Source organism: Puccinia triticina, chromosome 7A, assembly GCF_026914185.1.
Source record: "Puccinia triticina chromosome 7A, complete sequence".
NCBI classification, from domain to species: Eukaryota; Fungi; Basidiomycota; class Pucciniomycetes; order Pucciniales; family Pucciniaceae; genus Puccinia; species Puccinia triticina.
In genome coordinates, this window is record NC_070564.1 from 4,426,356 (window position 1) to 4,441,624 (window position 15,269).

At 45.4% G+C, this 15,269-nt stretch overlaps 5 protein-coding genes across 5 annotated transcripts; 2 read left to right on the forward strand and 3 right to left on the reverse strand.

Moving 5' to 3' along the window:
* Positions 1–711: 711 nt before the first annotated feature.
* Positions 712–2,718, forward strand: PtA15_7A491 (uncharacterized protein; the record flags this gene model as incomplete). Its single annotated transcript, XM_053171102.1, has 6 exons — positions 712–716; positions 802–1,222; positions 1,337–1,893; positions 1,970–2,054; positions 2,143–2,556; positions 2,635–2,718. 6 exons carry the CDS (start codon positions 712–714, stop codon positions 2,716–2,718), a joined length of 1,566 nt encoding a protein of 521 aa, XP_053022317.1.
* Positions 2,719–4,059: 1,341 nt separating this feature from the next.
* PtA15_7A492 (uncharacterized protein) lies at positions 4,060–5,548 on the reverse strand (the record flags this gene model as incomplete). The annotated part of the gene is made up of 6 exons (XM_053171103.1): positions 4,060–4,350; positions 4,504–4,804; positions 4,893–4,992; positions 5,100–5,252; positions 5,319–5,466; positions 5,543–5,548. 6 exons carry the CDS (start codon positions 5,546–5,548, stop codon positions 4,060–4,062), a joined length of 999 nt encoding a protein of 332 aa, XP_053022318.1.
* A 720-nt stretch (positions 5,549–6,268) lies between these two features.
* On the reverse strand, positions 6,269–7,162 carry PtA15_7A493 (uncharacterized protein; the record flags this gene model as incomplete). The annotated part of the gene is made up of 2 exons (XM_053171104.1): positions 6,269–6,633; positions 6,718–7,162. The coding sequence occupies 2 exons, from the start codon at positions 7,160–7,162 to the stop codon at positions 6,269–6,271; spliced, it is 810 nt and encodes a 269-aa protein (XP_053022319.1).
* A 161-nt stretch (positions 7,163–7,323) lies between these two features.
* PtA15_7A494 (uncharacterized protein) lies at positions 7,324–7,603 on the forward strand (the record flags this gene model as incomplete). The annotated part of the gene is made up of 2 exons (XM_053171105.1): positions 7,324–7,386; positions 7,454–7,603. 2 exons carry the CDS (start codon positions 7,324–7,326, stop codon positions 7,601–7,603), a joined length of 213 nt encoding a protein of 70 aa, XP_053022320.1.
* A 4,522-nt stretch (positions 7,604–12,125) lies between these two features.
* On the reverse strand, positions 12,126–13,116 carry PtA15_7A495 (uncharacterized protein; the record flags this gene model as incomplete). The annotated part of the gene is made up of 2 exons (XM_053171106.1): positions 12,126–12,629; positions 12,721–13,116. The coding sequence occupies 2 exons, from the start codon at positions 13,114–13,116 to the stop codon at positions 12,126–12,128; spliced, it is 900 nt and encodes a 299-aa protein (XP_053022321.1).
* Positions 13,117–15,269: the final 2,153 nt, after the last annotated feature.

The following is a 15,269-nucleotide window of genomic DNA, read 5'->3' on the forward strand; positions in this document are numbered from 1 at the left end:
TCAAAAAAATATGTAGAAAGATTCCCCATGATCTTCTGCATCTTTTGTTCCCCCAACACCTAATCACCCAATGAGAATTGGTGCTGCTACAAAACATCAAAAAACAGCATTTCTGAAATTCTCTCAGGCCGCGGGGTCGACACAGTATGAGTACCTCCTTCGGAGGTTCCCTGCGGGACGGTGTCCCCCCTCCACAAAGAGGGGGACTTAGTTGAGAGGTATCTGCACCACCAAGATAACATTTTTTGATTTCAAACTTATTTGGAACCAAACCCAAAACTATCCCAAAACTTGTTTATAATTGGGCCCTGAGCTTTGCAGTTTTCAGCCCAAATCTGAAATCTCATCTCGCGGAAATTCTGACATATATAAGGCATAGGCCTCGACAGCTCCGCTCGCTCCCGCTCCCGCCTGTGCAGGCCTAGTTAAGCTCGCTTTTTTGGGGGGCATGCAGAGCCGCACGCCCTTTTTCGAAGGGTGTGGGCGTGGGCCTGCCCGAAAAAAGGGGGCGTGCGTTTATCAACGTCCACAATCAACACATCAGTTAGCACACAGACTTCTTCCTTAAACCCATCGAATTCTTCGTCACCAACATCCAGTTCGGCAAGCCGTATCCTACCTCATTCCAGAACTCTTTAATCAAACTACAACTGTTTGGTTGAGATCCCCTGTCATTCGTTTCATCCATCTGAAAAGTATCTTGCATTCAACATGAGGTATGGGTCGTTCGGCCAGCTCAACCTAGTACAAATATCATTATACACGACACTGATGTCTTATGATTTTCTTTTGCTTTCATAGTATTGTGCGAACTCCAGTATTCTATCAGGCCCCAAGTGGAAATTTCAGGCAAGTCCTGGGACACGGCATTGCCCGCTATGGCTTTTTTGGCTTCTTGAACAGCGACAGGGCTACCTCAGACATCGGTCCCTATGTACAATCCAATCTTCCACCACAAATGCAAGCGTTATCCGTAGACTATCTAGCCAAAAAGAAATCCAAGAGCAAACGGGGGCTTAAAAAACAATTGTTTACGCGTCTGCTTCAATTATTCCCTTCGGCACTCGGAACGATCGAATCGGGTACTAAGCTCATCATAAGTCCAGTCGTCTCTACGGCAGATGTCATCAGTGGGCATCTTCCCGGCAAGAACGAACTTGCTCAAGACTCCTCGTGGGGAACATCGACGGTTAAGACTGACAGTTTGCAAGGAGATCTTTTGGTGAGCGGGAAGGCTGTGTTTATCTCCTAGGTGGAAAGTGACTTGAGCACGCTTGAATCACTAAATCTCTACACTCTTGATCCATTTGCCTGATTGCTTACGATAAAATGCCAGTGGTCCACAACAGTGAACTTGGGATCGTCTTCACAGCCTCTACGAATCAACATTGACACCGGCTCGGCTGATTTCTTTGTGTTTGATCCAAAATGTCAATCATGCGCACTCAATACTCACGCCGCGTTCTTCTACGCGCAATCCAGAACATTCACCCCCTTGGTGAACCTGACATTCAATGCCCAATACGCTGATGGTGGAGGAGTGAATGGATACTTAGCGCAAGATAGCTTGAACTTCGGAGGCGGTGTTTCTGTACCCCAGCAATTATTTGGTTTGGCGACCGACGTTTCGGGATACTGGCAGTCCCTGGGAGTTGATGGCTTGATGGGCTTGGGTCCCGATGTGCTTTCATCCTTCCCCCCACCCAACAATCTGGGTGTATTCACCCAGCTAGTGAATAACAAAGCTCTTTCTCAACCTGTTATCGGCATTGCACTCACGAAATCTTCGGTGAATTCAAGCGGCGAGTTCTCATTTGGGAAAGTTAATGAACAATGGGTTCGAGGTGGGGCATCGCAGATGTTTTGGAAAAATGTCAGCAGTCAAAACTTCTGGTAAGCTGCTTTTCCGGCACGTCCCTCGGCTCCTCTAGCGGGTATTGTGCGCATTCTGACGATAAGACACTTTCAGGGGTACTGAACTCTCGGGAATTTTCGTTAACGGTCAGAATGTCATGGCGACCGAAGATCCGCCGCGAGCCATAGTTGATACCGGTGTAAGTATCTCCCGAAATTCAACACTATGCCAATCGAACTATGAGTAAAACTAACTCCATCCTTGTGACTGTCTGGATGATTTGTAAGACCTCATTGATGCTTGTCTCAGACACGGCCGCCGCCGGGATACACAAGCAGATACCTGGGGCAGTAGTCGATCCTTCGAACGGCATTTGGCGCTTGCCCTGTTCGACAGCCAATGTTGCCACCACACCGAAGAGGCCCACTTTCGCATCTATATTTGGCTTTATGCCCAGGCCGCAACGACGAGCATCACTTCGCAATGCATTCTCGAAAGCATATCCAGCTCCCCCGAACATTTTTGTCGAACTTGGATCTGGCGCACCAAAACTTGGCATCCCAGTCACTGATTTGGCATATCAAGCGATTCCATCGGATGAAGCAAATTCCCTCGCTCTTGATGGCCGGACAAAAATGTGCTACAGTGGTATACAGGCAGGAGCTGACGGGTTTTTCGTTCTCGGGGGAACATTTATTAAGGTGAATAGTATTTTGTATCTGTTTGGCTTCACTCCTGATTCTCCCGGATGTAATCTCACTGGTAAAATTCTCCCACAGAATCATTACATCGCCCTCAGGCGTGACGGCGCCAAGAGAAGCATTGGTTTTGGCAACCGGAAGGATCTTCCTGAAATCCAATAGGTTTTCTTTCATTTCACCAGCGAGGACCAAGCTACGCTAGTCAACAACCGTCAATGATGATCGGGTTATTCTGTTTCATCCTTTGAACTAACAGGATGCGCCACCGGACACAAGAATTTAGTATTTCTGCTCGTATGCCTTTAACCTTCTCAATAAATTATTGACAAGAAAACTGGCAAAATCATATTTCGTCTCACAAAGTTAGTTGTATATATTGATCAGTTAGTCAAGTGGGAGGTTCCGAGGTACCGCATGGTTTCCTGTCTGATTTTTTCTGGACTCTCATCTCTTCAATTTTCTTCAAGCAAATCGTATTGTCCTTATCTTATAATTTGTTAGCTGTATTTCCGATAGTCAGCTTTTTATACCCGAAACAGCAATTTTTACCACCAGACAATTTGTTAACTGAACCTGGAGTTTTCTCGCCTCTGTTCAGTGGAGCCAGATACCTTCTTTAACTTCGCCTTGTTGAGTCATAAATCAACCGAACTGAACGTGAAACTTCCTGCTGCGTTCTCTTGTCTGATAGGTCCGCTGTACAGTTCAGAATTTCCTGAATGAACATCATAATTAATCATATTTTCAGCTTGCTTTGCGCAATCCCTGAGTAAATTTATCATTATCATTTAAAATTCTGATGAGCAGGTCCAAGAAGATCCCCTGTGAAGCCGTCAGGATGCAAGTGGGTCGGGGCGGCCCGAGAGAGACCCGAGACCCGACAGGTTGAGTAGCCTTATCCTTATCCCAGGTCTGGGTTCGGGCCCGGGTAGACTGAAGGTCGAAAAACCAATTTTCGCCCCGACCCGGCCTGTTTGTCCGGCTCGGGCTCGGTCAGCATGATTCGAATGTTGACCCGACCCGCCCCGACCCGACGATTACCTCGAAGCCGACGCGTTTACATCGAGTGAAGGCTCCTCAGCTCCCTCCCAAGACTGGCCCATGAGGAATGGCTGTGCGGGTGAGCATTAACGGCAACATTTTGGGGCGACTATGTACATCAATAATTTTTGGACAAATAATGTAACTTCGCGTAGCGGCCCACTGTCGACACAGCCATGTAATAAACGTTCCAACCTATTTTATGCGCAGTTGTGTATCATGTGCTCACAACGTGATGATTAGTTGGCATTGCATTTGTCACTCAATGATCTGTTATCTGGGCAATTCTCTCACGGGTCGTATGATATATCAGAGCATTCTTGGGTATCTCGAACATTGGCCGATCCAGTCATTCGTGATTTCTTTATCAAGATGTGTATGATGAATACCGGACGACGGGGGGCCTTTTCCGAAATGAACGTCGCGGTGACCCATCCGATCTGGGTGCTTGTGGGCGTAATGTTAAGAAAGACTAGCGGCTGACGGATCGTTTAGAGGACAAGGTATAAGAGCCATCTTGATTGGACAGAACGCTTTCCACTTGGCCTTGTACGCCCGCACAACTTGATTTTCTGGGTCGCGTTGCTCGTTGGAGTTCACTTGATCGGTATTCTGACGAGGTGGATCGGTCTGGGGATTTCTTTGACCATCGTCATCATCATCAATCGAAAGGACCGGCGATCCAGAAAGCTTTAGTCGGTATTCGTACTCTTCAAAAATCTTGTTCGTAGATGTTCTTTCAAAGCCTAATTTCTGGCGCGTCCAATTCGTCATGAGGAGAGAAAGAAAACCAAGAATTCCAGGAGAAACAGGTAGAATTAATTTGACTGTCAGTAACTGAAAGCAAAGGAAGAGCATACGAGAGAGAAGCCCAAGTAAAAGAGTGATGATGAAGATCTACTCAACTTCGAATAAGCGTTGACTGATAGTATTGCTGAACGAGATTTTAACGAAGAAGAAGCTGATATGCGGGAAGGAGCTCTGAGAAGGGTTTTGAGAGGGAGATAGTGGACGGGAGATGAGGAGGATGTATGCAAGGAAGAGTTGGAGTGCTTCGGTAGCCAGGCCCAGTTTACGATGGTCTTTGGAAGCGATCATGATTTCCAACTCGCCCTTGTTCGGCGCTGCTTGACCATCGGTCTCTTTGGGCGTGCTTGTCGAATCTTCTAACGACTCGTCTGCCGAAATAAACAGATTGACATCCCCTCTTCCATTTTTTCAAGCACGGAAATCAGTCGGTCAACTCACCTCATCATACTCCCACTTAATCACTCGAACTTTCAAACTCAACTGACATCATTTGGCCAAGATAATCGGAATACGTGGTGTGTTTTTCAGGTGGATCCGAGCCAATTGAAAGAGAGGAATTCCTTGAGAAGATGATAAACGTTAATTCTGGATTTTTTACCCATTGGTTTGGTTGGAAAAAAAGTAGAAAACAAAAGCAAGGTCAGGAACGGATCTGGATTGTTCCGAGGTAAAGCCGAAAGGGTGTTACTTACTATCTTGATCGAGTGCCCATCGCTCGCACATTTCGTATTCCTCGAGAAGGCTCAAGGGTTCGCTGGCAGTACTTTCCCTGAGCTCCTGATCGCTCATCCATTCGTGATACTGAGGCACATGTTCCTTCCTAATGTTGGGGCAGATTGTTGGATCTATCTTTAATATATGAGCTGCATTTCAGATGCCACGAAGACATGAAAGCAATGCTGAGAACATACCGGTAGGGTACCAACACCACTCGGGGGCCGACGATCGCAGTTTGCTCGTTGACTCGCATCGTGAGGGGAAGATGAAGATTTTGCTGGATGAATTATCCCTTGCAGACAGACGTTCCGAGTGGTTATATACCGATGTCGATAGTAGACACTTCCGAATCCCGCTCGCTTACTCGCCGCATGTTTTGTTCGGGGGAAATTGTTTCCGGAGAAAACAAAATGCTCACTTGCATTTTTCCCAACAATATCTTTCCGAACGGAAATAAGTTTATCTATTTTTGTGCAAGAGAGATCAATAGTTTGTCGAACTGTTCATGCCTTGACGATCTACAAACGATTCCAAAGGGCCCACTAACTAATGAACATAGTACGACAGACTAAAAGTACCTTAACAGAACCCAAATCCAACTTGTACCTCTTGGAAAGAGTCGGGATCAAGAGAAGTGACAGGAGCTAAGCATATGACTTATGTAGGAAGAAAGTACGAATTGTTAATTGCATCTAAAGACCACTGATAAATAACTATATGTATATGTATATATGGGATCTCAACTTGCTACAAGCTATGAGCAACATGGAGTAAAGAGTTTCTGCGAAGGTGGATTTTGGTTAGGAATTGAGCGGTAAGACAGGAACTGAGCGGATCGGGTTTTGATGAGTATTTATGTAAATCTGTATGCCATCACAAAATGGGCCAGTAGAAGTAACGAGATACGTATGGACATGGTATGAAGATACGTATGTATATGAACATGGAACGGAAAGATATGTGGGGCAGACAGGTCTTAATTTAGTAGAATGGCATATAAATAAACGAATCAAAGTGGGCGAGCCAGTTGGACGAGTAATCTATCAAAGAAACGAGCTTGTTTTGCAAAAATCGGCCAGCTTCTTAGTTTGCAGAGGTTTTTTTTTGTTGTTGTTATTGAATTGACAAGAAGGAGGGTGAAGATTCAGTCGTAGATTTCTTGATCTTGCCATCCGGTCCGATCGGTACCCAATCCCTTGCCGGTCTTATCCTGAAGTTTCCTCCCGCCCAAGTCCTTATAAAACGCCCGAGCCTCGTTCTTCGACATGATGTGGTTATCTTCGGCGTGCCAGGCGGCCTCTCGCAATTCTTTCTGGCTCGGTCCGCTGTCTTCAAGAGCGTCGACATCCATGTCCATCGTGGGCTGCGAGGGCTTGACCTGGTTGAGCTCTTTGTACGCCTCGCTCCAGTTCGTCCGCGAGTCTTTCCGTGTCCAGGTGAGTGGTTGGAACTCTTCTTCGATCGATTGGCTGTATGAGGTCTGGTGGGCTAGCTTGAACCATACATAATCTTAGTGACCGGAGGAAGAGGGAGAAGAGGTCAGTGTCGTGGTGATGATTAGATCCGAGGTGTTTGAAGGGGATGGGGACGTACTGATGACAGAGCTTGTGCGCCATTTTTGGCAAACCAAGGCGCAGTTGAGGAGGTCTTTGACAGCCGAGAAGGTTGATCCATCGAGATGACCACCACAGCCATCAGCGCCGAGACCGACAAGAGTGAAGACACGGACGGCGACATCGATGGGCAGCCTGCAAAGGGGGTCTCTGGAGTTCTGTTTAGCCTTAGCAGCTGCCTCGCGTTTCTGACGAAGGCCGACCCTGGATTGGTTGCGGCCGCTGCTCTTGGTGGGCGTGGTGGGTGTGCTGGGGATGGGGGATTCTGACGGGGGCGATTGGGTGGGTGGCGAGGTGAGCGGGCTGTGGACGCGAGTGAGCACCGAGTCGTCATTCTCGGCATTCAATCCGGCCGTTCCAACTGCAAGGTTTTGCCGGGTGGCTGCTCGGAGCACGGCGTCGTGCAAGAGGGTGTGGGCACTCATCGAGTCGGGGGACAGAGGATAAGCTACTTGAACGGTGTGGATGGGATGGGTGTGTCAGCAAGTGGCAGAACGATAAGCTTGGGTATGCAGACGTACCACTGGGATATGTAGATCCGCGGAGGGAAGCCGAATGGTATTGGCTGGGTCCTGGGGGAATGGGGATGGCCAAGTTTCCGAAGAGTCTTCGAGACGGAAATGGGAAGAGCGAGCCTGGTGGGGGAAAGGTGAGGTCTTTTATGGACAGACCCTGGCTTGCTTCAGTCGTCTCACTCTCAGTCTGGCCACACTCAGTCCCACTCTTGGCTCCATCGCCTCAGTCTAACGGAGATTTTTCAAGCAGCCTTCATACAATTCTGCAACCATAACAAGGCTCCCCCTGAGTTGACGGCTGAGAGCAGCGCCCCGCCGACCAAGAACCGGATGCGATTGCCCTTCAATTAACCACTGATAGCACCGCCGTCTTACAAGCTACTAATATACTCATGTGGGGAGAAAGATGCACTCGCATCCTGTCTCTCCATCCATCAGCTCAGGTTGTTTGAAAAGTATACATATACATATGGCCAAACAGAAAAGCAAAGCAGAAAAACATATCCTTGTGTGCAAAAACTCCGAGGCACCCAGCCGGACGGCGGTTGGGGGTCGGGATCGACGTCGGCTGAAACCTTAAATTTCTATTACGTAGGCTGGTGGTTGATTCAGTGCTACATAAATGCATAGAAACTCATGTTCAAACTTCACATAAGGCTGATTTGGAAATGAGTCATCAAACCTTGCTAAAATAACAAGGGCCCAGTGCAAGAAATGGAGGACTTCCTGTCAATCTGGAAAGTCAGATCTGAGCCACCAGATTTTAGATTTTTGGCAGGTCCAAGGTCCAGAAATATTTGAACGCCTTTAAGCATCCTAGATCTCCTGCTAGCCATTTCTGCATCTAACTGCAAACACTGATGACACAAAATAGCATGGCAAGAACTCAAGCTCAAGAGAACCCACCCAAAGCCCAGTGAGGGCTTGGACTCTGGTGATGCACCAAGGCTATAAGATATTTTGGAGTGACTTGCAAATCTGAGGGGTGCAAGCAACAGAACAAACAACCTGGCAAGATCTGGAACCTTGGAATCTGGAAAACCAGATCAGACTCTGGAAGGCCTTCCAGATTGACGGGAAGTCCTCCAATATGCAGGAGCTGGCTTTGCATCAGCAAGGCAAACCAGCAGGCCAGGGGTTCATGTTGCCCCCACCTAGATTAATTTTCCACCTGGTCAGGTGAGCAGAAGTTCTCAGCAAAGCCTTCACAGATGAGGCATTGCTGAAGGGCTTACTTGCAGGATTTCTTTAAATTTTATGCAGGTAGAGTGCATAAGCAGTCAAACCATCCATGAAACTCATTAGGGGGGTTCACAATTGAATTTGATAAAACTTTGGAGGTCAATTTAAGGCCTTTATGAACATAATTTTAAAACTTTGGCAAGATGTCCAGAAAAAGGTATGACTGGTCAATCAGTGTAATTTAACAACTTTTTAAAAATATGTTCATAAACAGGTTAAAATGGGTCCTAAAGTTTTACAAATTTTAATTGTGAACCCCCCTATTTGGTTTTGGGGCAATGTCAAGCCCATTTCAAGGCCTTTATGAACAGCTTTTTTTTATAAAAACTGTCCATATTTGGGTTTTCCTTAGCAATCAGAAAAATTTCTACATTTTTCAAAAATTTGTTCATAAAGGCTTTAAAATGGGTTTTAAAGTTTTTTCAAATTTCCATTGTGAACCTCCCTATTGGAATGATGATGAGATATGAGGCACTGGAAATGATATTTGACCAGCTGCTTCATCCAGCTTGATTTCAAACTGCACAACAATCAAACCAAACCCTTCAGTTGTCAATCCCCTTCTATCTGGCCATTCAAGCAACGGTGAAACAGATACTATACAATACAGTATCTTCAGATACTTATGTATTGTATCTGGTGAAAAATCCAAAATGGTAAATACAAATGTCTTGTATCTGCCTGAAGATACAATACCATAGTATTGTATCAATAACTTGATTTTCTTGTTTTTGGCCACTGTGGACTGTATGCAGAAAAACCATCAAAAAACGTGAAAATAAAGTATCTTGTATTGGGCTGTATTTGCAACAAGATACCAAAGTTTGAATACATTTATATAGTATTGGTATTTGAATACAATACAAATAAATAGTATTGGGTGCAAAACAGATACAAATACAGGCAGATACAGATACATGTATTGTATTTGTTTCACCGTTGATTCAAGGTCTTATCAAAATGTGCTCTATTGCCTTTTGTGTCTGTCTTCCTAACTGCCACCATACACCTGTATGTTGCATCAGCAAATGGAGAATAGGCAACGTAGTTCTGCCACACAGCATCAATTATTGTGAGTAGAATCCTCCAATGAGAGGCTCTGCAGGGTCTCTGTCTCAGAGAGGCCAGAGCATAGTATGTTAGTATTTAGCCCATTTCTTTTGGCAAATGTGATTTTAAGTGTTTTTAGTTTCTTACTAAATACAGATCCTGTATTGAGAAAAAGAACAGGTAATCAATGTAAAATCAATATTCAGGGGTTTTTGATGGCCAAAAAAATGGGTTGAATACCACCATGCTATGCCGTCATGCCCCTCTGAACTTGAGAAGCACTTGGGAATGTGCTTCTTCTGATGCAATTTGGGCTTTGTAGTTGCTGATATGAGGCCCAATCCTCCTGATTGAAGCTTCCAAGCACTGAGGCAAAGTAGCTGTACAGGGATTTAGATTTTCTGTACAGTACTGTACAAATCTATGAGAATGACTGAAACACTGTTTTTTTGCTCACATCAGCTTAAATGATTCTTGTAAGGTGAGCTTCTTTAAACCCAGCTCCAGCTCATGGGAGGAGCACAATGGGGACATGCCTACCACCAGCTCCAAGAGGATATGCAGGTCTTTCAAGATCAAAAGTGGTTGCATTGGTTGCAACCCCCACAGTGAGGTCAACCGGGGGCATCCAATATAATATTGGTCTGCCAATCTTATATTGGCAGGGTCCACCAATACATTACAACAAAGGAAAAATGTATTGGTAGACCCTACCAATATAATATCAATCTGGAGAAAAATCTTACATCAGTCACCAGTCAACCTTATTTTGAGGGGTTGTCACCAATACAACCCACCTGACATTGCAATGGTTCAAGGGGTGGAGAATGTATTTTGGGAAGTGGGGGATTTGGGGGCACAAATTTGGCCACCTGCAAAAAAACAAAAACTGTATGCTTTCACACTAGGAATCACAGATTGTATGCAAGTCCCTCCCTGATGGGAGGTCACACCTTGGGTGGGTGCTCTGTGTCCCTACCCTCCGGCAGCCAAGGAACTTGTGGTAATTTTGTTACAAATGGGGCCTCAGGTTACTTGTCTGCCAGGTTTGGAAGAGTGTGCACATGCAAACCCTATTGAAGGGCTCAAGTGGAGTGAAAACTGATTGCCATAAATAAAAGTACAAGCCTGATGAAGGGAAGAGTGTGCACATAGGGATGATAATCAGGCGGGCTCGGGCCGCCCATGGGCCGGCCCAGCTCAGCCTGGGAAGTTAGTGGACGGGCCGGGCCGGGCCAGTTCCTCTCAAATGCCAACCCAAACCAAACCTGTTTATGACTTGGGCCGCCAGCGGGCCCCAGCCAAAAAAGAAAATAATACATTTTTTTTGCCTTTTACTAAGTTATAATGTGTTCCTACCTTATAACAAGGGAGGGGCACCCTGTCTGTTTGCGTGCAAACAGACAGGACAGAGGTGTTGGGGCTGTCCTGTCTGTTTGCGTGGGACAGAGCCGATGTTTTGTGTTTTTTCCTGTCTGTTTGTGTGCAAACAGACAGGACGGAGCCGATGTTTTGTCCTGTCCATTTGCGTGCAAACCGGACAGGACCCCAATGTTTTGTCCTGTCTGTTTGCGTGCAAACGGACAGGGCGGAGCCAAATTTTTGTGTTTTGTCCTGACTCCTGATCACATATCTGCTCTGGAGTTCCCCTGGGTGATACAGGGGCGGCCTGACGGATGCCTATTGGGCTACCGCCCCAGCCCGACTAATGGCGCAGGTCTGTTGGGCCGGGCCAACTTTGGAAAAATCCCCAAAATGACAGCCCAAGCCCGGGCCGAACCCAGCCAGGTTCAGGCAGCCCATCGGCGGAGCAGCCCAATTATCATCCCTATGTGCACATATAGACTCTATCAAGGCTGTACATATTAGGCTACAGTTACATTGTAGTGCATAATCAGCTACAATTACAGCTGAAAAATGTTTGAGAAAAAAGTGCATCTCCAAATTGCAGCTATTTAGCTGTAGAGTTCACTTAATTATCTGTAATTTAGTGTTAGCAGGACTGAGCAGTTTGATATTGGAGGACTTCCTGCCAATTTAGAAAGCAGGCTATTTTCTATTTTCTGGTTTCAAAGGGGAGAAAAGGCTGCTGGCATTCTAAACCAAAGTGAAGCTCCATTACAGCTAAAGCTAACAGCCTGAAAGCTTGAAAACTATCAGCTACATTTAATTGTTTGCAGAGCTAATGAAGGGGATTCAAAGTTGGCCATGCGCAACTTGCATGCACTTTTGAAAGTTGGTGTTCAAGGCTTTTATTGAATACCAAATTTCAAAAAAAAAAACTTCAAGCAGGCTTAGGGGATGTAGTACAGTGTGACTTGCATTCACTTTTGCACCTTGGTGTTCAAGGAAGGACTTGAATGCCGACTTGCAAAAGTGCATGCAAGTTGCATCTAGCCAACTTTAAAACCCCTTAGTTTAGTGTAATATGTGCTGTCTTGACCCTATTTGAAGGGTCCAAAAGAGTGAAACTTGCTTGCTATAAATAAAATCGCAAGCCTGATGAAGAGGGTGCAGTTTGAGCCAATTGCATATAATTATAAGTAGAAGAAATTGGAAGTGAAAGCCAGACAGTTAATAATTATGTATGTTGAACCCGGTGACCAGCTCCTTGCGAGATGTCATCACACTGACAATCGCACACAACTTCCTCAACACGCCACCATCCCAATAGCCGATCCCGATTATCGAAAAGGCCACTTCCGTTCTCATTGCCGAGGGCTAGATCGCATTGTTTCAAAAGGTACTGAAAATGATGTCGCATTGAAAGTATAAAGTCCTCGTTCCATCCAGTTTCCACATCGACTTTCTCTACTATTCCCCGGGTGAGTTCGAGGTTATCCGCATCGCAGTCGTCCAGATCGATCTGACCAATGGCTGCTTTGTTGTTGAAAGAGGGTCGGATGTCATATTGAAGTATGTGGTTGGGCAGACAGATTACAAGAATATCTTCTTCCTCATTTTCTTCAGTGCTTTCAGAATTTTCATGAAATTTCTCGTTGGCAATCATGGAGTCCCTTGAAAGTAGCGTCCGGTTCACTATCACTAGGGGCTGTGGCAAAGTGCTCAGATATTCCCGCAAGTGCTGAAGACAACAAGGGAAACAATCATAATCGTCAGGACAGGAGCATCAGTCAAACACTCAATTATGCTCTCATTCAAAAACCTCACTCAACTCGTGCAAGCTCATGTTCCTCATCATGGTACAGCTTCCTGGGTTTCAAGCAGCACTGATTCGAATCCACAATTTCCCATAGCAAGTCTTTGCTCAGCATGTCCAACCAAACTTCTTCTACCGACCCCTTTGACTCCTCCACGTGAAGAGAATCATCGAACGAACTCGGAAGCGACCGTTTGAGCGAGCTCCGCCACTCTTTTCGTAATTCGAAAGCCTTCCCCTTCACCAATGCCGTATCGATTAGGTGTATGATTTCTTTTGGAAGCCGTGTCCCTCTCAATTCCATTAAGACTTCTCGAGTACTTTTCGATTCGTTCAGTACTTTTGTGGCCATTAAAAATGACAAAGCTGGGACAGGTATACCGTAAACGATCCGGTCAAATAGTTCACACATATTGACGATGCTGTTTCAAGCTAGTACCGCTGGTTTGATTTGGTTTTGGAATTAGTGAGGCCTGAAGATGAGCGTGGGCACAAGCATTTGATTCTCGAGGGTTTAAAGTTTTTTTCGTCACCGAAGTGGAGAAATGAAATTGCAAGGCATACTGTTTCAGCTATTTAGCCATTTCATTACAAGGAAATCCCGGGATTTTCGAGAATTCAAGCCAGCCAAGCGTAAATGATGAATGAAAATCATGTCGGTTGAGTCCGCATTTTCACTGTATCTAACTGGGCGGAGGATATACGCGTGTCTATGGTAGGCTTAGTATATTGCTGGGTTTTCAGCAAAGATGAGAACTCAAAATACGAAGCAAGCCCGAAATAATCAGCGACTCAGCTTCATGCAAAGCATAGTATGTCATGGAAATGCCAAAATCGTTAGGAGTGCCAAATCTTATTAGGCTACATAGACTTTAGACTGAGTCGGGAAAGCTGGCGCGCTTTCGTACCTTCGCGTACATAAATGATATTCTTTCTAACCTCAAACTGCTTGGGGGAGAAGCGAGCGTTGGGGAGGAGATCCGACAAGTGATCGAAAGGGATTTCTCAATTCATGGGGTGAGTCCATGCTCATCACTTGCGGTGGAGGGATGGGTTCACAGTTCTTGCAAAGGAGTATTCCAAAACAGGGGTTGCCTTTGCCAAACCTTGGCATGGTTGCGCATACATACACATGTGGAAATATGAGGTACATAACAGGCCCTTCAGCAGCCTTCAGCTAGTCCATAGATTAAAAATCGTGTCTGGGTTAAGATAGGTTAAGGCAGGCGTAAAGGTTATGCGGATAGCCATCCATTGCCCTTGGGGGAATTTGCTGATCCGCCTTGACACGCTCCATTCGATGGTTGGGGAGCTGGGCAAGAAATCTAGAATATTGAGTAAGTGCCAAACGAAAAACGAAGGTGGGTTGAGTTTTCACCAAAACAATGATGTTTGGAGGACTTCCCGTCGACTTCGAATAAATCTGGAATTCCAGATTTCGCAGGGGAATCTGGAATCTGGAACTCTGGATCCCTTCGGGGAGCTTCGGGGACCGAGATTTCACTGCAAAATCTGAAATCTGTCGGCTCAGATCTGGATTTCCAGATCGACGGGAAGTCCTCCATTACACCCCAGTTTGAACTGTTGTGTTTTGCAAAAATCTTGAGTCAAGTCCAACTTTCATGTTCTAGCCAAACTATTTCTGATGTTTTTTGTATTTACGTATACTCAATGTGTGATTTTCACTACCCACCTGGGCCCACCAAACCAAAACACTTTCCAAGTGATCAGCAAACCTGATTTCAACAAGGTTTGATTACTGATGTTGCAAATCAGAAACAGTGGATGACTTCCCGTCGAGATCTGTGGACCTTCCAGAAGTGATCTAGAGCCCAAAAAGCTAGATTTCCCTGCAAAAATCTAGACTTTTGGGGTCTAAACCAACATCTGTGAAGTCCTCCAAGTACATGAACTGCCCCAATTTATGAGTGTGTTACAAAAAAGAGAAAAAAAGGAAAACACTCAAGAAAGGTGACACAAATTAGTACACAATGGAGGACTTCCCGTTAAGTCTGGGAGCCTCCCAGATCTTAATTTACACACCCAAGTTCTTAATTTTTGACAAAAAGGGAAATGTTTTCCTAACCTACAGTTCATTAATTTCATGTGCACTGGTTGAGTTTTTGATAGGTGTCTTAATTTAGGACTTAGAGGGGCATCTAGAGCTCTCTAAATGACAACAGGAAGTCCTCCAATATCTTTAGTCAGCCAAAATCAAGGTCTTCTTGAGTACAGATGTCCCTGTAGGGACGGAAAGAACAAAACATTGGCATGCTGAACAATGGGTTCTTTTTTCCAAAGAACTATGGATGCATTGGGCTCAGCGGGAAAATATTTTACACTTTTGAAATAAATACTGATTGGATAAGGCGTGGCAAGGTCTAGTGGTCAAAACAGATGGGAAGTCAATCGCAGCTGACTTCCAGGCCTATGGGCATACTCTGGATTGATGGTGTTATTTTCAGCTTGAACTGGTCTGCTACACGCCGTTTTCCAGCGCAATTGGTTCTAAAATTAACTTTTGTTTGTGTTTTGAACATGTAGCAAGAGGCAAGGCGGACCACA